Source organism: Melanotaenia boesemani, chromosome 15, assembly GCF_017639745.1.
Source record: "Melanotaenia boesemani isolate fMelBoe1 chromosome 15, fMelBoe1.pri, whole genome shotgun sequence".
Lineage (NCBI taxonomy): Eukaryota > Metazoa > Chordata > Actinopteri > Atheriniformes > Melanotaeniidae > Melanotaenia > Melanotaenia boesemani.
Window position 1 is genome coordinate 14422248 of NC_055696.1, and position 20070 is coordinate 14442317.

Here is a 20070-nt window from a genome sequence, read left to right on the forward strand (position 1 = left end):
TTTATGGGCAACTTGCTCGCAAGACTCCACAGCTGTGACTTCACGGCAGAGTGTCGCTGATAAATTCTGTTTAATAAGCTTAAATGTAAGTTACTAAGCTCACACTCATAGGTCACAACAAGCTAATACTGACGTACAAAACACGTTTTACTCTCATGTGTCTGTATTTCAACACAAGAAGGGGGCTGCATTATTTGACCCTTCTAATTCTAACATTTAAATAGATTCCACTCGAGAAGCTGTGCGCGTTCTCGCGATAGGCACGCTCGGTTGTAATTCCATTATTCGACATAACACCGGCTGCTTGGGCTGGGTTTTTGCTACAGATGACTGTATTTATAACGTGTGGCGGTGCTGGTAAAGTGGAGTTTCACCGCCTCCAGACTGCCGCTCATCCGCCGCTGCAGACACCGGTAAGCAGACTGAAAAGAACCGCCGTTTCGCTGCGGTTCTGGTCCTCCTCTGCTTTAGCTCGTTTAACAGAACTGGCCACTTGGTGTTTTGCACAGGGGTATGAGTGTTTTTTCAATCTACGTGATGCACTTATTGACTTTTCTTTAATTTGAAGTTGATAGTGATGTGAAGTCACTGATGTAGCCTATATTGTTTTTGTTTTTCTTTCCCCAAATTATTTTATTTATTTATTCATTTTGACCAGAAAGCCCGATTAGAGTCAGAACAACTTATTTGTAGTAAACTCAGTCTGTACTTGTTCTAATTTCAGACACACTTGATTCGCACTGCAGGGTTTTGATATCCAGAGAGGAACTATAAAGCCTTGAACTTGTCTGGGGCGTTGGTTGTCTGTCATTCTTTGTAAGTGTGTGAAAGTGTGTGAAAGCTACAGTTACATGCTGACATATGGAAGCCTGGGCTGCTCCTGAAATCTGGTTCCAGTTAGTCTCTCCTGTTGTTTTTTCATCCAATGATGGAACCACTGAGGCCAAAAAATGCTTCACACAGGTCAATTAAAATTCCTGTACTGCTATTTTTCATCGTTTTCGTGTGTGTGTATTCATATCCATGTGCATGTAAGTGAAGCACATGGCTTCAGAGTAGAATCTCCAATCTGAATTCAGGATTTCTATCATTTAATAGATCACACTTTACACACTATACAAACATAAATACAACCCAGTGTTCTAAAGGTGAAACTAAGTATCAATATATAAAATAAAAAAGCTGAATAGTGAGATAATTTTACTAGTAAATTACAGACTAAAACATAATATTTGGCATTGTCAGATGACACTTAAGAGAAGTGTGGTGACACAGTGAAGCAAGTCTGACCTTTAACAGACAAAACACACTCGAAGGCTGCAGGGACTTTCTGTAGAAGTCAAGTTGTAGCCAGAGTCTGCATGTTAAAGAAATCACTATGAGCTCAGTCCTATAAAAGACAACAGCCTCATAAAACTTTATACAACTGGGCTGACTTCATGCTGTCTTGTTTCGCCAGTTGTTATTTTACACAATGTAAATATAACACAAACACTGGTTTTTTTCCAGTTGGATATCACAGCATCAAAGGACATGTTGTAGACTGACAACATGAAGGCTTTCTCTGAGAAACTTGACAGTTTGCTGTCTTTTTTCTTCATCCATTTAAATTGATGGTGATGCATTTGGGTGTGCTCACGTTAATAATGTGTTGTGTAACTCTTATTGCACTTTGTGTATTGCAAAAGCAAGGAAAAGATAGCTGAAAGGAGTTGAGATCAAAAGAGGAACTTGCTGTTTTACACATCATATGACTGTATGTCAAATTGAATTATGCTGTTTAGAGTTGGATAACAAATATGATAAATAAAAAAAAACTATAGCAGCCTGACATTAATTGGCATATCATAAAGACTAGATTCAGGTCGACTGACTGTGTAATGTTGAATCTCTATGTGACTTTTCCAAGGAAAGTTTCAAAGGGCTTTACAAAATTGCAGTTCTTAAAATGATTAAAATGATTTAGATAAATCTCTGTATGTTGGAGATGATACTTTAGACTTTAAATCTGACACACAAATATACAAATAACATCTCACATATGTTTTAGCATTTCCATTTGTAGAGAAAGTACTTTTTCTTTCTTCATTGATGACATCATGATGATGTTATGACTAATTGATTTTCATTGGCCCCACAAGTCAACTTCAAAATTCATCTGAAGTGCCCATCCCTTCTTCATACTTAAGAGACACAGACATAGACTCAGTCCAGCCAACTTTCTAAAAAGTTTTTATATTTCTAACTGAGAAAAATCAGATGCGTGTAAAACGAATGCTACAGTAAGTGGAGTGGAAAAACTTAAAAACACTGGTTAAGGGACATGCATAGGATCAAAACTTGATAAAGGAAGGGATTGTGTTCTCAAAGATGGTGGTTTCACCCCCTGAGGAATGAAAATCTGTGATGTAGTTTCTTGGCAACTCACCATGACGCTTAATTTTACTTTAATCATTAACCCATCTGTGAGTTCATTCAGCCTTGTGCTTTATGTTCCCATCAACCCTTAAATACCCTTTATATATGGACATGTCATTTCCATACAGACACGTTTTATATAGGTCTGGGCTTTATAGTAAAAATCTGGAAAAATGATTAGATAACTGAGATTTGCAGGGAGTTTTTGGTCGGAGATGTAGGAGGGAAAACTGGAACAATGTGGAATCAAATGAGCCCCTGAGACATCAAGAAAAGGTTTTACACAATTTTTTTACCATCAGTTCTGAATCTTCAAAAATCTTCCAACCTGGACTGCTCTGGTTTCAGTGTGGACAGGATCTAACTGAAAATGTCACAGACACCCATGGAAACTGGTTTTACATTAAGTTTTGTCAGCTGTTCCACTCTGAAATACATCCCAGTTACTGAATGGGAAAATCCTGTAAGTGCAGAAGAGGTGTGTAATTTCAGACAAAGAAATATGGGTTAAGTACAGCTTACCATCAGGTTCTGGTAAAGCCATTATGTCTGTCCTGTTGTAGCAGGACATGCTCTGTTTCTTTGCCTTTGGTTTATACAGCTGATCTGTGGTATCAGCTTTATTCTGCTGTCTGGAATGTGCTTCGCCAGAGCCAAATAAAACAATTATTCAGCCTCTCACTGAAAGGCTGATATGGTGCACAAATGTTTAGATGAACTTGCTGCTGAATTTTGAACATTAATGTGTATTTATATTTTTGTTAGCATGATTGGAATCAGGGTTGGGAACATTTTTCTTGATGATTTTAGGTGGATAAGGTAATGCTGCAAACTGTTAAGGGTTCTTTGTGTTTTAGCTCATTATTTTTAAACTTTCAGCGAGAAAGGCTTGTTTCACATGTCTGGTAACTTCAGAGCATCAGAAAACAGTGAGACGAGGCTCTTTAGTTTGGAGTGAGCACAGTGGAGATGGACATTGTTCAAAGGAATTTAAAAAGAATTAATATTGTTGTAACTTTTGAGACACATCAGTACCTGCAGTAGATGTTATTTTCCACTTGGGGATCATAACATGGGAACATTTTTTATTGTTTCTAATGTTAAGGTCCTTCTCTTTTTTCATAATAGTGAACGGATAACTATTTCCCATTAGTAAAAAAATAAAAAAATAAACATTGGATTGATATCAGCAGCCTGTAGCAGTACTTAAAAACCTTGTAATAAAATCTGCACTTGGTTATTTACCATTTGAAGCCAATCTTTCAGCTAATGTTGTTGAATGTAGGACCATATGCAAGTAAAACTGCATTTATAATCTGACTGGAAAATAATGCTACAGTACCTGAAACACAGTCATAGCCAGTGTGTTGTTTTGGCCAGTTGTATACCGTAAAGTTTTTGTAACCTTTTGTTTTGTGCTACACAAGTTGTAGGTTTTGAAACATTGGTAAACCTGAAAGGAAAATGTGTTTGTGACAGTGTGTGGAGATGAGGACCCATATGCCGGGTAAAGTGGCAGTAGACAATGCCTAATGATAATAACTGAGGGTAACAAGCCTGGAAAAACTAAAACAGAGACTGTGAGTCTGCTGATGAATAAATGGTAAATAAACAGAAAAAAAGAAGGGGATAAACCTACATATAAAACAGAAAACTGGACAGGACCGGGACAATGAAAAGCAAAAAGACAGCAGACAAACCAAAAACCCACAGATCATGTCAGTGTTAGCATGTCCATCTCTATTGCATTAAGAAGGTACTGTGTATCAACTTCACATGTTACAAAAACACCTAGCCAAATTATGAGTCTTACTTCCTGTAAGACGTCAAATGCTGTTTTTATATAGAAGCTGTGTTATTTTCTCAGTAGCGGCTGCTGTGAGTCCAGCGTGTATGATTGGTAACTATGGCACTATATTGACATCATTATTTGCAGCCGCCATAACCACCTTATCAAGCATAATTAGCACCTAAAGTTAGGAGGCAAACACAACCAACAAAAAGAAAAAAGCCAACAGCCCCTGCTTTATTTTACATCTGCTAGCGATGAAAAGAGCACCACAAAGGCCGGGAAAAAGGCAAAAAACCTCTGTCCAGTTTGCTGAAGCGGCCTAGTTTTAGATTTCCAACAATAGTGCAAAGGACCCTTAACCTGTAGCAAGTTTAGAGAAAATCTAAGTTATTTAAAATCACTGTTTTAATAAGAGCACAATGCAAACTCTAAAATATCATTACCAGTACTAACAAAGTCATTTTTTGTCACATATTTAACATGCTTCTTTTGTTTTCACCCGGATTTTAAACATTTCATCACAACATCATGGCTTTGTGCCTTCTTAAAAACTAAAGTACTGTTAGTTACTTAAAAAAAGCATCACACTGATGTGTCACAAGAACACATATGTGGATTATTTTACCTTTACTTGTAAAGCTTGCAAGATCAATTACCAAATTACGACCACAAACCTCCAGACTCAAACAGTTTAAGTCAACTATTATTTCATATCTAGATATTTAAACAATAAGCCACTCCTTATGATTGCTGACTTCATGAAGCACAATGATAAGGTATTAACATTAGAATAGTTTTAAAAATCAACACAGCTCTGAGTTGGTTTGCACCTGGAGGTTTAGATAAGATTAATTTTCTTTACTTTCAAGTTGGAAGCCCTTTACTGTTTGTAAATCACCAGGAAATCTGAGATTAAAGATTATCTACACAGAGCACTCAGCACTGAGGTTACACCTGCAGCATAGACTGAACGGTCCAAGTTCAGTCAGGTTTCCAGCTACGTGAAGCTGCATTAATGACACCTGGATGCAAACTGTAGGAACCAGCATGTTAAACAGTTTACTGTGTGTGTGTGTGTGCGTGTGTGTGTGTGGCTGGACTGTACCAGCTTCACAGTTCCGACTTCCTGTTTCTCAGTTTTCCACAACATTCTTCAGCGATAAGCTCATGCCAACACACACACACACACACACACACACACACACACACACACACACACACACACACAGACTGCATTTACTAATCGTGCACACACACAAACACGCAGAATTGATAAATGCTGTTAGTCCACTTGTGTTTGTTTATTTTTCTGTCGTGTGTGCCACTTTTAAAAATGTACACTTCACTCACATGATATGGTGTCACATCTCTGCACTTTGACTTTCACTAACACACACACACACACACACACACACACACACACACACACACACACACACACACACACACACACACACACACACACACACACACACACACACTTAGTTTATCATCTAAGGACTTAACCCAACGTTAAAGGATAAGGTTGATCATTACTTATTTTTCACAAATGCCACAAAAAAACACTAAAACTTACAATGAATCCTCTGAATCCTGATGTTTTTTATTCCTCAGGACCTCAAAACATCAAAAACGACATGATGTGTTTTAGAAACCACACAGTAACAGCAATGTGGGCAGAGCAGAGTCACACACCGATGTTTAGAAAAACAATGGGATGACATAAGCTTTCACCACTGCTGCTATACCCAAAGTCTTACCCATAAAATGCAAAGTTTACACTGCGTGGGTTAAAATAATGGGAGCTTCTGGACATATTCATGAGTTTTCTTTGGCTGCAGCATTGCCATCGGCTCATTCTGTGCAGCACAGCTTAATGTTTAACTTCACTGTTTCCATGGTGAGCAAACACAGAGCTGTGTATCGGCAGGTTGGATGGAAGGAAATGATGTAAACGTGTCACTGTGCCATTACATGGCAAGCATATTTATTACTAAAGACATGCAGCGACAGCCCTCGTAGAGTTGCCTGACGTCAGCGAGACTTTATTTTGTACCAAGTTGAGTTGATACTGGCGGGCTTCCTGGCAGCCATTGTTCAGCTCCCATCAGATAACATCTTCATGGTGCTGATAGCGAACTTTTATTTCTGCTCCACCTGCAGGATTTCAAACTACACAGTGCTTCATAGAGCTCTAGTACCTCCTCTCTTTCATACTGTTTTGGGCTTAAACTGAAAAAAAGAGTGCAGAAAGAAGAAATAATTTAAAATAAATTATTACTCAAAGCAGGAAGCAAATAGCAAAATGTAGAGTGAAAAGAGAAGAAAAGCAAATACAGGATGTGGCTTCTAGCTAATCTGAAGCTGGAAGGATGTGCTGTTTTCCAGTGGAGATGGATGAGTAGCCTCACCCAGTCAACAAATAATCCCCCTGCTTATTTTTACCATTAATAAGTAATGACTAAACAGCTGAAAGGAAGATTTATGTCCACTACCCAAAATGTCAGTGTCAGTTTATCTCTAAAGGAGTTGAGAACACAAAAGAAGGTATTTAACTTCCTCCACATACTCCTGTCAAACAGCTCTCTGGGCAACTAACTGAAAACTGGGTGGACTGGTAAGATCTGGCTAAGGGGATGTTGTATTGCCAGCTACACACATTACGTTGTGCCCTCCCTGACCACAGCTAAATGTTGTTTTCTGCTATTATGTGATTATATCAGAGTTTGATGATGCTGAATAGAAAAAAAAAGATTAAAGTGGTAATTTGGTGATGGCTCCATCCACATATACTTTGATAAAAGTATGAAGGGCATGCCTACAAAAGTTACAAAAACACATTGTTTAACAAAAATGTTGCCAATCCCTCAATGTTAACACTCAGCTAAAAGCATGACAGGACAGCAATAAACTCTCTTCTATTTATTTTCTGCAAAAGCTACCTGATGTGGCTTACAGTCTAATACTTCAGTTACAAAAGTATGACTTTTATTTATTTATGTGTTTTATTGGAATGTAGTTAGGATGCTTTTTGTTGCTATAAAAGTAAAGGATTTCTTTTCCAGTAGTCCAGTAGTTTTAAAATGCCTTTAAATGATCAATCATACATTAAAATCTCATTGAACCACCTGAAAGACAGTAAACAATGTCCACCAGCTGCTGGAAAAGATAAAAATGAATTTGCATCCTAGTCGTTTTAGGAGCGTATTATAAGTTACTCACTTACAAACCACCGTCTGTCAGTCCCTAAACCTATAAACCAATTCCTAAATCCATCTTAGTATTTCTCTGAAAAGGAGAAAGAGCTGGTTTTAGTGTTGGTCAATGTGGTCCAAATGTCCTCAAACTTCCTCATGAATCTGCTGACATGCCGCTCCATGCAGGAGAACTCTGTAGTTTGTGGTTTGTAAGGGAGTGGTTCGTTTAAGATGTGAAGTATGTGCATGAAGGCTGTGTCAAAGAAATGTCAGCATTCCAGATCTCACCACATTTGTCATGCCAGGCATTCCTCGATGCGTTCACCATGCTGTGCCGACACTCACACAGCTCACCCTCAGCGGCCTGGGAGAACTCGTAGTCAGCCAGTGTGAACTGGTTGCAGGAAATAACTAAGTGAACTGGTTGCAGCCGATCACTTCCTCCACATTCCTGTTACTGTGACTGATTTTTGCCATAATGCTTTGTTTTTATTTGTGCTTTTTATTCACCATCTCAAATCCGATCCTGTAATCACAGCTCTGTGATTTAAGTTATGGTGCCCAACATGGTGATTTTGGTTCTGTTTATAGAAAGTTTATACGCACTTTTTTTAAAGACATATCAATTATTGCACTTAAAATAACTTGTCTTGATTTTAAACGCCACCGGGAGAAGTAAAAATAAATAAAATCATGAGAATATTTCAGTTTCTCATAGTATGAAACAGGAGGACATGAGTAAAAAAAAGACTGACCATTTGGAGAAAAAATGAAGGACAAGACAGAATCACACAGTAAACAAATAAACCAAACATGAAATTATACGAGGGTGATGATACCCCTTCTTCTCTTACTTGGAGGGGCTTGAAAGACATTATTTAAGTGTTTCGACTGTGATAGTGACTGTCAAACTACTCCACAGTATTGTGGATGCAAAGAAAATGAAAAGCAGTGATTGGTGAGCAGGACGGAGGGGCTGTGGCGTTTAATGCAAACCAGTCAGGGCTTTAAAAACTTCAAGCACCTTAACAATAGATCTGTACTTTGCTGACAGTCATGAATAGAAGCCAGTAAAAATATGGCAGCACATATGGTTTAAAATTTCAAGTGTTTCTTGGAAATAAGGCAGTCCAAATTCAATAAATAATCCTTAAAATCCATTTATGTTATTCTTAGGTAAATAAAAAACCTAGAAGCGAAGACAAATTTTACAAAAAACAGGCCTTAATCCTTAATCCTTAGGGATTAAAACTGGTTTCTTTGCAGGATTTCTTTACCAATGCCAGTAAATTAGGTCTAAAATCCAAAACAAGGTGCAGGTGCCCTAAATTTGATGATTACGCACAAAACAACTACAGACAGTGCTGAAGCAAACTATAACCAGATCCTTTTATTAGGACCATGTTGCACTACATGAAGTGATTCAACGAACTACTACCAGGAAAAAGACAGCAAGTAACAAACAAAGAGGATAGTGAACAAAAACAGAGCTGGGTGCTATGCTTTTAATGATAGACGATCAGTGTCTACAATCAGCTGTTTGGGTTAAAGCTTTGGGCAACAGAATTAGGTGATTGACATTACTTTTAAGGTTTAAGTAAGTAATTTACGACAGGAAAATTTTGTAACATGTATTACAGCAGTAAAGAAATCACTGGTAAATAGTCCACTATCCGCTTCAGGAGCTTATATTTTATCTCATAATCCCATCCGGCTACATCTGATCATAGGGCACAAAGCTGTCCTACTGGCCATTTATGTGACTGTCACATCATCCAGAAACATTATTGTCAGCTTATATGAGTCTCATTATCAAGAAAAGAAGCTGCATGAAAGCTAGCAAAACTCAGACAGAGCTGAAAAGCACACTGACATGAAAGCTGTGTGCATAAACACTGATATGAACATCTGCGTTTGTGTTTTACTTGATACTTTTCTTGTGAGCTAGAATCAGAGTAATGAAAGACGCCACATCTGCAAACTGCTTGGAAAGCTTCTTCTCCCACATCAGCTGTAAAGTGTATCAACAGCACCCCCATGTGGTGTTCTAAGGTAACTACAACTGGAAGCAGTGGTGGAGCTAGACTTCTGTACATGGGATGGTAAGAGAGTGGGGAAGATTTTGTGATAACTGTAGCCACATTAGAATTAAAACATATTTTCATTACTAATCTGGATCACCAAATGGAAATATTAGCAACAAGTAAATCAAGTTCATAAATGTTTATAGAAAGGTTAGTTGGTTGTTTTGGGGGTGCAGGTTGTGTCAGTTTATGTAGTAATAGGAGGATCATGGTAAATGTACTTGTATAGCACTTTAACACTCACTTTCATCCATTCACACACACACACTCTACAAAGTGCTTTTCCTCTCACACACATTAATGATGAGCATCAGTGTGGGATTCAGTACATCGGTTCAGTATCCTACCAAGGATACTTCAACATGTAGCCCCGGGAAGCCGGGATCGACCCACAAATCTTTGTGGGACAGCCGCTCTTCACCCGAGCCACAGTCGCGCCTCAGTAGCTGTTCTGGCTTACTGTCTGGTGGTGGCAGTGCTAGACTGGACCCTTGTGTAGCTAGCTCCATGTATGAAGCTGTCTGGCTGCTGATAGTGGGTCTGGGGTCTGTCTGGGCCTGATCTGTGTCCTTCATCTCAAGTCAGAAATATCTCCCCTTCGCTTCATTCTTTTATCTTCTTATATAAAATCAGACTGGTTACAGGCTTTTTAGTCAACATTTTCATGCTGTAGCCTATACTTCAAAATCAGCTGCTAGCCTTCCTAGCCTTACATTTAGATAAAATAATATTTACTTTATTAAACCCAGTTGAGAAATTTGCCTCTGCATTTGACTCTAGATCTCTAGATTCATTAGAAAGCAGTGGGCTGCCATGTTTAGCTTAGTCAGGACTAACTTGTATACTGAGGTACTCTTTGAGCATCTTTATAGTTCATTTTCAGCTCCAATGTGAAAATCTTGATTATCTAAGTTGATATGTAGTCTCTAAATGCACTCACTGAAAACAAATATGATGTGGTTTCCCCACATCATGTTAAAACTAATCTAGTGCTAACATATAACTACATTAGCACTGATAAGAAGCTTCATGCTAACTTCTTTGATCTCACGATGTTAATCTAATGATAGCATGATTTAACTTCACCTGTTTTCTTGCTCCTTAGTGAGTCTATGTTGATGTGACGATGGCAGACAGCTCACACTGTTTCTACTGTCGTGAGGACCTTGGGGGGAAGAGGTTCGTTCGTAGTGAGGGTAAACCAGTGTGTGTTCGCTGCCACACCAAGTTCTGCGCCAACTCCTGTGCAGAGTGCCATCGACCCATCTCTGTGGAGACAAAGGTGTGTTCTCAAGCAACATTTCTGGGTTTGTGCTCAGAACAAGTGTGGCATATGAGGTATGTATTTCCTGTCTTCCACATACCTCTGAGGAATCCTTTCTTTCTTTATTAGGAGCTCAGCCACAAAGGCCGCTACTGGCATGAAGAGTGCTTTCGTTGTGCAAAGTGTTACAAGCCTTTGGCCAAGGAACCATTCAGCACCAAGGATGACCGCATCATGTGTGGGAAGTGTTGCTCCAGAGAGGTTGCTCCACGCTGCCATGGCTGCTACAAACCCATACTGGCTGGTATGACCTAAGTTTTATATAATTAACAAACAAGCATAGCACCAAATAGTTTTATGAAAAAGGTGGCCTGGTAGGTGGTGATAAAAAGAATAGAAACCCATTTGTAAAATGCAAACTGAGATAAAAGAATGAAAGACTTTTTATATCTAGTGTTGGAATCACTGAGAAGCATTCATATGCTGACTCTAGTTCTGCAGCTTAGACTTATTAATCCACTTCTTGTCTCTTGCAGGAGTAGAGAGTGTCGAGTACAAAGGGAACTCATGGCATGACGAGTGCTTCACCTGTTGTAACTGTAAAAAACCAATAGGATCACAGAGTTTCCTCTCCAAGGGAACCGACATTTACTGCAGCCCCTGCCATGATAAGAAATTTGCCAAACAATGTGTCAGCTGCAAAAAGGTAATTAATTTTTCAGATTAAAAAGATCTGATTAAATTATCACCTGAAAATGTTGCTCAGACAGAATGTTCACATTTAAATACAATCACAGACTTCGCCCCTTTTTTTTCCCACTGATAGTTTATCTCTTTATATAAAATGTAAATTTGGATTTATTTTAATAGTAGAACTGCTTTTCACTTCTGTCTATAGCCGATAACCTCTGGAGGAGTGAACTACCAGGACCAGCCGTGGCACAGCCATTGCTTTGTGTGCAGCTCTTGCTCAAAGCCACTGGCAGGGACCAGCTTCACCAACCACCAGGACCAGGCCTTTTGTGTTGATTGCTACAAGAACTCTGTGGCCAAAAAATGCAGTGGCTGCCAGAACCCCATCACAGGTTGCTTCAAGATTTACCTGTTTTATGTCATGCTTTCCACTATATTTAGACAATATATATTTTGGAAAATTGGCTGATTTGATGAATAGACTGACACCATTCATACTTCTACCCATAAGGGTAGTCGCAAGAGATTATTGGTTTAATTATTGGAGTAAAAACAAGAGGAAACCAGTTCATTCTGTACTACCACAGTAAAAATCTGCACTTCTATGTCTTTACAGTACACAATATCTGCAAACCAAACAGTTAAATTATTAGTTCACCTGACATCCTGGACAACTAGACAAAGCTAAGAAATAGTCCTTGGTGAAATCTATTGCTCCTCCCTAAATAAGACAGTTTAGCCTCACAGACACACTCTTTACAGTGGGTCAGAGGGTACAAATAAACAGATAAACAACAGGCAAGTTGCAAAATTGAATAAGCAGGATTTAGTGACATCTAGTGTTAAGAACACAAATTGCAACACATTGAGCATATCCCATAATTCCTTTAATCACAAACACAACAAACTCATAGAGGAAGAAGTGTTTACAGCATGGCTATATCTGAGGTGCTGAAAACAATTTCTGTGTGATTTTACATGAATAAAATCAAGGTCTGTCCTTGTCATATGTTTCCCAGTATGACGAGAGGTCATTTCTGAATTGAATAAAAACAAAGTTTTGTTTTTTATGCCTAAAGCAGTTCCAGTCTTGGAGGGCCGCAGTCCTGCAAGATTTAGATGTTTCCCATTTTTAACATGCCCGATTTAAATTAAGTTCTAAATATTAGGCTTGTGTAGGACTGAACTTTTTGTTGAGATCCATTTCATTTGAATCAGGTGTGTTGAAGCAGGAAAAGATCTAAAACCTGCTGGACAGCAGCAGTCTAGGACATCCTTGGAATAAAGTTTGAACCTGCTTTACTTTTACACCTTTAAAACTGAACTCAGACCAGGAGAGGACACACAGGCAAACCAAAGCTACAGATCACCTCAGTCTAACACTCTGCTCTTCTCTCCCTAAAGGTTTTGGTAAAGGTGTGAACGTTGTGAACTATGAGGGCAGCTCCTGGCATGAATACTGCTTCAACTGTAAGAGATGTTCCCTCAGTCTGTCCAACAAGCGCTTCGTGGCCAAGGGAAAAGACATCCTCTGCACTGACTGCAGCAACAAACAGTGATGGACGACTCAATTGTTGTCATTTAAAGGGATTTATGTATAGATTAGGGTTTATTTTTTTCTTTTTTGCATAAAGGCCAGTGTCTCCATTTCAGTATCTTGGTAATTATTCAGCTAGAATTGTGGATATTAAAAGTAAGTTTTGGCTACCATTATTATTATCAACTATTGACAGTTTACTCTGATGCTGTATGCTAGCACTCTAAGCTTTGTGCAAGCTTTAGTTAGTGCCTTTAATGTCTTCTTGTTTGTCTACATTTCAATGGTATCATCATTCTGGTGCCAAATAATCAATATATATTCATATTTTATTTTCTTTATACTAAATAATTATGCTTAATGCAAATAAATAAAGTTTTATTACATATTCTCCAGAGGTTTGTCTCAGTAGACAGACAAAAATAATTATCTAATCAAAATATGCTTAAAACCAGCATGCCTTGATGTGTTGCTAAAATGAAATAAATTGACTACAAAACTGGGTGTTGCATTTTGTTTTAGCTGGTTTTATGGAAGTGAAGGCAAATAAGTAAAAGGAACTCGGATCACACGGTTGCATAACACATTTAGACAAACTCCTTTATTGTTTTGTCCCTCAAACATGTACGATCTGTCACGTCACGTAAAACATAAGAAAAATAAAACAAAGTAGAGGTTATGAGCAGCTAATTAAAACAGGCGTGCTCAGTCTATATAATCTAAAAATAAGGTACATATTAAAGAAATAAATAACCAATAAATAGAGGTGCAAAAGATCTGCAGCAGAGGAGTTACCTCTTCCTCTCTGTGGTGTTTACAGACCAGACGGAGACACAAAGGAAAACTTGAATCTGCTTTTAAGTAGCTGGAGGAACAGACACCAGAAGGAAGTCGCTTGTATTCATGGTTCATGCGTTTTGTCTATAAAAATAGCTTCTGAGTGACTTTAAAGCAGTGATCAAACTGTTCATGTGTAGATGGTGAATGTTTGCATGTCCATGTTTGTCAAAACTAATTACATTTAACTGCTTTTTTTTAACCTGAAACTATTGAGTCCATAGAGGACATTCAGTTTGTACACATGCTCCTCGGGTCTCCATATTTGCCTTGTCTCCTTCACACACATAATTAAACAACTGGACCAATCACAGGCAGACGCCACTCATCTCCACTTCTAACAAACAGTCATACAGCGTGAGGTCTGAGATGAACTAACACTCTGCAGCTCTTCCTCTGGAGTGTGAGGTGTCGCTGTTGTGGGGAATCTGGATCAGGATATTTGTTTTTCTTTTTTGTTTTAATTAAAGGTAAGTGGAGAATGAAATAAGGTCTGCAGAATATTTAGATCATTTTATTAACCATACAGAATTGTAGTTTTTGTTTTATAATGTTGATGCTAAAAAATCTATCAGCCTGATGAACACTAAAAAGATTTATATTCTTTTTTTTCCTTTCAGCTTTGTGATGATTTTCCTTCGCAAATTCCCAAATGTGATGATGATTCTGTTTCTGCTGAACAGTCCATCCTCTGCTAAGGAGCGAGGTAGAAAACATGAAGCAGAAAGAAGCCACATTTTATTTTTTTAAAAAAAAAGAAATATTTAGAGTTGTAAAAAATGAACCCAAAATAACAGATAAAGGGTAGCTTAAGCAAGAATGATTGCCTCAAAAATATTATCGCACTTTAAACTTACCTTTAACTTACCAAATGTCAGAAATCTCCTGCAAATCAGAAACTCAAACCCAACAATGCAACCACTTATAAAATAACATTGAACTGTTTTACAAAAGGAAAAAGTCTTTACACAATAAAAAATTGAGTTTTATTAGTTACCATTTGATATAATATGCTTTGATAGCAACACATAGTTACCTAGTGAGCAAAGATCAGAACTGGGTTGGAAGTGACACAAAATGCTCCCCACTGAGCAAAACAGGAAAATGAAAATTGATGACAAATTAAGCCGATGAAGAAATCACTTAAAACTACATATTATCTAGTGGAAAGTGAAACTGCAAATGACTCATTGAAACAGTTATGGTTCCCAGGTAGGAAAATTGTACATATCTTTAAAAATAAAAAAATTAAAAAAAAAAAGCCGAAATACAGAGCTTCTGAAAAGAAAAAAAGGTTTCCTGCTGCAGAAAACACCTTTTTTTGACATTTGATCTTTTTCTGACAGTGCCTTGGGTCAGTCTGTGGGGTGAGGTGGCTGACTTCACTTCTGGATGCACACACTGGAGAATAAAACCTCAGGTCTCCATTCCTGCTCTGCAGGAGTTCACAGTCTGTCTAAACCTGAAGCTTGAGGTACTGATGAGAAATTATACACTGGTTGGAATTCAGTAGAATTAAATACCAGGACTGATGTAAAAGATGTTAGAAACTTTAAATCATTCTTGTCCAGGTTCAACTTTCCCCTACATGGACAGTCTTCATGTATCGCCATCCTACGGTTCAGTATGCGGAGCTGGGTCTGGGGGGAAAGTGGGGACGTTTAGTGGTTTGGCTGTTTGGTATAGAGTGGACGACCCCACAGATCAGCCTCCAGCTGTCACAGTGGTACTCACTGTGCCTGACCTGGTCTCATACAAACAACAAACCTGCCCTATATGTTAATGGGAAACCAATGGCGGTTACGCCAGGTGAGTTTTGGTTTGTTCTAAAGTCCACAATTTGTATCCAATAAACAATTTCTGAGTTTCCTTGATAAACAGCTGATCATGTTACTGTGTACCTATTCCTTTCTACCCTCTAACTTTCTTCTGATCCAGCTTATTACACAGACACATCCTTCACTTCCCCTTCATGCTGTAAACTGTCTCCCAACGGATCGCTCACGCTGGGCGCGGGACACACCCTCATACAAGGAGAGATCCAGATCATTCCCTTTAGTACCATGTTGGGCAAAATATCCTTGTTTCGGATTTGGGGAAGAGAGCGCAGCAAACAAGAACTGACATCACTGTACTGTACAGAGGGAGACCTAGTGAAATGGGAGAGGGACCACTGGGACACATGGTCATGTGACCCCCTCACTGACTCCAGCTTGCAATGTGGTGAGTTTGCTTTGTTTAAAATTTTGTAAGGAATGACATCTAATGTTTTCCCCCCTTTTTCTGCTTACCTCAGTGGTTAAACAACAACCAGCAACAGGTTAACCTGTTAATGGTTGTCATGTTCATTGTTAATTTTACTGCTTTTTCCAACCTAAGAAGCAGCTTCACTAGAGCCATTAACATAAACCTCCAGCCCTAAAATTAAATACTGAACTGGATAGTTCGGCTAATATAAAATCTATTTTATGATCAGTCACCTCAGAAACAACAATTTAACAACTGTCAGAGTTTTTCTCTTTGAATGAAATAACCTGCTGTAATATTCAGTAAACTAATATAAATATAATAATATAAATAAATTCATTATTTGCTAAGACAGGACTAAAAAAAATGTTTAGGAAATGGTTGAACATCAAAAAAGCATCTGAGGTATTCACAAACAGCAAACCTGGCCTCATAACACCCCGATATTCCAATTTGACCAAAAGTCCCTGTGTGTTGCCAGACTCCACAAAACCTCAGATGTCTGATCCCTGAGTAGTCTGAGCCCTTTTGGCCGCATGAGAAGGATTAACTCCTTATTAGTCATAACTGGAAATTATTATTATGGTTTAATAGTATACGTTGGTCATAAGTTCACAAAAGTTGAATAAGGTCACCATTTTTTCTTTAACTTACGGTTGTACCTAAGGCTGGTTTATGTCCTCGTTGGCAGAATGGTCCATCTACAAAGTGAGACTGCTGTTTGCGATCATCCGCCATGATAAGAACACCACTGAACTCTACATAGCCAGAGACATCGCACATCACTGGGTAAAACTAACAAATGTCAAGTCTGACTTGAATTTTTCAGGGGAGAACATTGTGGTTACTTGAAGCCTTTTTTTATGTTAAAAAGTAATTCCCAAAATCTTAAAGCACAAGGACGTCTCATGGAGACATCTGTAGAATCTGTTGAAAAAACCCTGCTTTTCCACCTCATTTTCAGTCCTCATGAGACAAAGCTAAATAAATTTAATTTATATAGCATATATAAGCTGTAAAGGCTTCGCGTATAAATACCTTATTGAATCCTTGTACCACTGATGAAGGGTGTGTTGGACTGCATTATTTTTACTTGCATGCTGTAATAACACAGCTCTCTGATGTCTGATGTCCCCCCCCAGCTCAGAAAGGTTTTGCCAACCGACATCTATTTATTCAGTGTGTCTGTGTTTGAAGAAACCAGGTATGACACTCGTGTGTCGTGTACTTTGTCATAAAATCCCTTTGTTACATTAATTAAACCTTGTTTTATAGATAATGTCAGAGAGGGAGCAACCAATGAGCCATAAATGATTAAGATTTCTCTGATCTCTTTAGCGGACCCAGTAAAGAGGACAGTTTAAAAACATCATCTGAAGACAGCCTGGTAAGCATGTTGGAGCTGGACTGACAAATTAAACAGGTCCATGTCAGCTTCAAGCAAATGGAGTGTGCATACTGGCTGATACAACACAAGACATATGAAAGGTCAAAATGTTGTGTGAGATAGTTGAGAAGTAACATATACATAAAACTATTTCCCCTTCAAATTCTACCTCACTGTTATTATTAGTGCAGGCACAATTAAAATTACAATTCTCTGGGATTTGTAATCCTAAGAAGAAGAAGAAGAAGAAGAAGAAGAAGAAAAGAATAACATCTAGAATAAAATAAAATCTTAACCATATTTACACACAGCCCTGAGTTATAATAGTTAACCCAGTATGTTAACTATCTGGATAAAATTTATTTCTAGTGCAACATTTTTTAATCTTGAATTCAATTTACAAATTGTCCTTCATTCTTTAGATGTGGTGGGCTGCCCCCAACATCAACAGGTAAATATGTGTATTGTTTCTTTTGTCTGATAGTCACTTGGCAACAAGATGGCCAACCTATAAAAAGCAGGATTATTTCTTTGAAATCTCAAGGTAATGTGCACGTGCTCAAATACTTTTCTGGGGACTAAATAAATAAATGAATATGTTATCATAAGAAAATGAGATCTCTTATGTTGAGCTTATGTGATATTCATTAAAAAATGTAAAAAGGTTCTGGTTTATGTGATGAAGAATTTCAGTTTTTAAGATTGTTGGGGTTGATAAACAATAAGACACAGTTACTGTGTACCTCTGTCTGCTGTAGCCACATTTTAGCCGACAATATTGTCTCACAGAGAGCAAAGATAAGACACCAACTTACTTCTTAAACTAGCAATTGGTAAAATGAATGCAGATATCAAACCTTTATCAAAGCTCTGTTATCTCAACAAAGAATAATTACCTTGTGATGTCGATATAAAGGCTTAACAGATTATTCGAGACATTGGCAAGCCAAAATAAATAAATTAAATAGAATAAATGAGCAGTACTGATATTCTTATTACTTTTATATTTCTTTTTTCCTCTAAAATGCTTTAAAATGAAGTAATGTGATAAAAAAGGAGGAGTAGGAGGAGAGTTATTATACTCACACAAAAGCCAAAATGTGTATGAGAAGCACTCCTGTAGCGAAGAACATAAAAACATACTGACCACATTTTTAACTTCCTTTCTTCCTTTCCTTTGCAGATTTTACTGCCTGGTTCATATTAATGTCATCCCCAGCTTAAACGTGGCAACTGTACAGGAGGAGACGTACATAGATCTTACAATCCCCTACTATCACCCCAGTGGTCTGCTGCAGCTTCTGGCCGACACCAGCAGCATACACACCACCCCTGTTGGTAGGAAGTCATTCTCAATAGTAATAACATATGTGTGCAAAACATGTGCATGGAGTCTAAACTTCCTGAAACTGTTTCTTTGCAGAAAGTTTCCCTGAAGCAACCACCAGCCCTCCCGGTGTAGAGATAGCAACCTCTCTTGTTTCAAACCCCACCTTTACGACCACAATAACGCCGTCTTCTTTCTCCCCTATCACCACATTTAACACCCCAAACACCAGCATGAAAACTTCTACTAGTGTGGCCACGGCCACCACCTTCACCACAACTCCTGCAAATGTATCTGGTCAGTCTGATTATTTAGTCTGCATGCCAGTTTTTCAGTGATGCCTCGAGGAAATGTTCTGATTTCTCTAAATCTTCCCTGCAGAACTGTATTTTGAGGTTAAGGTGAATGTATCCATAACAGGAGAATGTGACCCACAAGAGATCCTTCCCATCTGGGTGTGTCTCACAAAACAGCTAAACAGATCACAATTCAAGCTTTATGTGTCTTAAGTGTGACCAATGGAGGTGTAAGGACAGTAAAAGACTTCAAATTTTAATGTAAAGACAATTAATCCTCTTCACAGCTCAACACCTGTCTACCTGGCAATTTGATGGTGGTACTGGACCTTCAGCTGCTCTCTAAAGTTAAAAGGTATGGTATGAAATGAAGTAGGTAGATAATCAAGTCATCCATCTAAATCCAGAAATGTTACAGTCTGATGAGATTAAAGATTTTTTTTTTATTGTGAGCAGCTTAATAATTACTGATCTCACTCCCAGACATCAGCGTGACCTGCAGTCAAAATATTTCACATCTGACAAAGTAAGCAAACAAAGAGTTCTCAGTTTTTATGCGTCACAGACTAAATGATTATTTAATCCTGCATGAATTTGTCCAGATGTTTACTTGCACTACAACCTTTGTCGATAAATGATGGAATAATCAGTCTTGGAGAAGGTTTAGTTTTCTTTTAGAGAGAATAAACAAAATCAGAGATGGTACACAAACCCATTTAACTCAGCACTTAAAAAAAAGAAAAAAGAAAAGCTAAACAAAAAAGACAGTGCAAATGATGATTGAATGATCATTTACTGTTTGGTGCAGGTCCAATGGAACATTTTCAGATGATCAAAAGGATGGAGATACTATAGAGATATGTCCAGTAAATGACCAAAGTAGAGGGTAGTCATTACTTTTACAGTAAACGTGCAGGTGTATGTAATGAGTTATCACGGTGGACACGGAAATTCAGCCACACACACACACAGTGATGGAGATTAAAACAAG

General features: G+C 38.1%; 2 protein-coding genes across 2 annotated transcripts; both read left to right on the top strand.

Annotated features, from left to right (window-relative positions):
• Positions 1-285: 285 nt before the first annotated feature.
• LOC121654956 (four and a half LIM domains protein 1-like) lies at positions 286-13487 on the top strand. The gene is made up of 6 exons (XM_042009339.1): positions 286-413; positions 10597-10773; positions 10885-11059; positions 11292-11461; positions 11654-11840; positions 12853-13487. The coding sequence occupies exons 2-6, from the start codon at positions 10618-10620 to the stop codon at positions 13005-13007; spliced, it is 843 nt and encodes a 280-aa protein (XP_041865273.1). The 5' UTR covers positions 286-413; positions 10597-10617; the 3' UTR covers positions 13008-13487.
• A 1936-nt stretch (positions 13488-15423) lies between these two features.
• LOC121654619 lies at positions 15424-19292 on the top strand. The gene is made up of 6 exons (XM_042008834.1): positions 15424-15631; positions 15761-16045; positions 16761-16878; positions 18640-18794; positions 18880-19080; positions 19165-19292. Exons 1-6 carry the CDS (start codon positions 15424-15426, stop codon positions 19290-19292), a joined length of 1095 nt encoding a protein of 364 aa, XP_041864768.1.
• Positions 19293-20070: the final 778 nt, after the last annotated feature.

What these genes read in the sequence shown, in the direction of transcription:
- LOC121654956 (XM_042009339.1), top strand. Translation starts at nt 10,618, where the DNA reads ATGGCAGACAGCTCACACTGTTTCTACTGTCGTGAGGACCTTGGGGGG. An exon ending in CCATCTCTGTGGAGACAAAG is followed by an intron (nt 10,774 to 10,884) that starts GTGTGTTCTCAA and finishes TTTCTTTATTAG; the next exon opens with GAGCTCAGCCACAAAGGCCG. An exon ending in CTGCCAGAACCCCATCACAG is followed by an intron (nt 11,841 to 12,852) that starts GTTGCTTCAAGA and finishes CTCTCCCTAAAG; the next exon opens with GTTTTGGTAAAGGTGTGAAC.
- LOC121654619 (XM_042008834.1), top strand. Translation starts at nt 15,424, where the DNA reads ATGTATCGCCATCCTACGGTTCAGTATGCGGAGCTGGGTCTGGGGGGA. An exon ending in TGACTCCAGCTTGCAATGTG is followed by an intron (nt 16,046 to 16,760) that starts GTGAGTTTGCTT and finishes CCTCGTTGGCAG; the next exon opens with AATGGTCCATCTACAAAGTG. An exon ending in GTAAAACTAACAAATGTCAA is followed by an intron (nt 16,879 to 18,639) that starts GTCTGACTTGAA and finishes TTTCCTTTGCAG; the next exon opens with ATTTTACTGCCTGGTTCATA.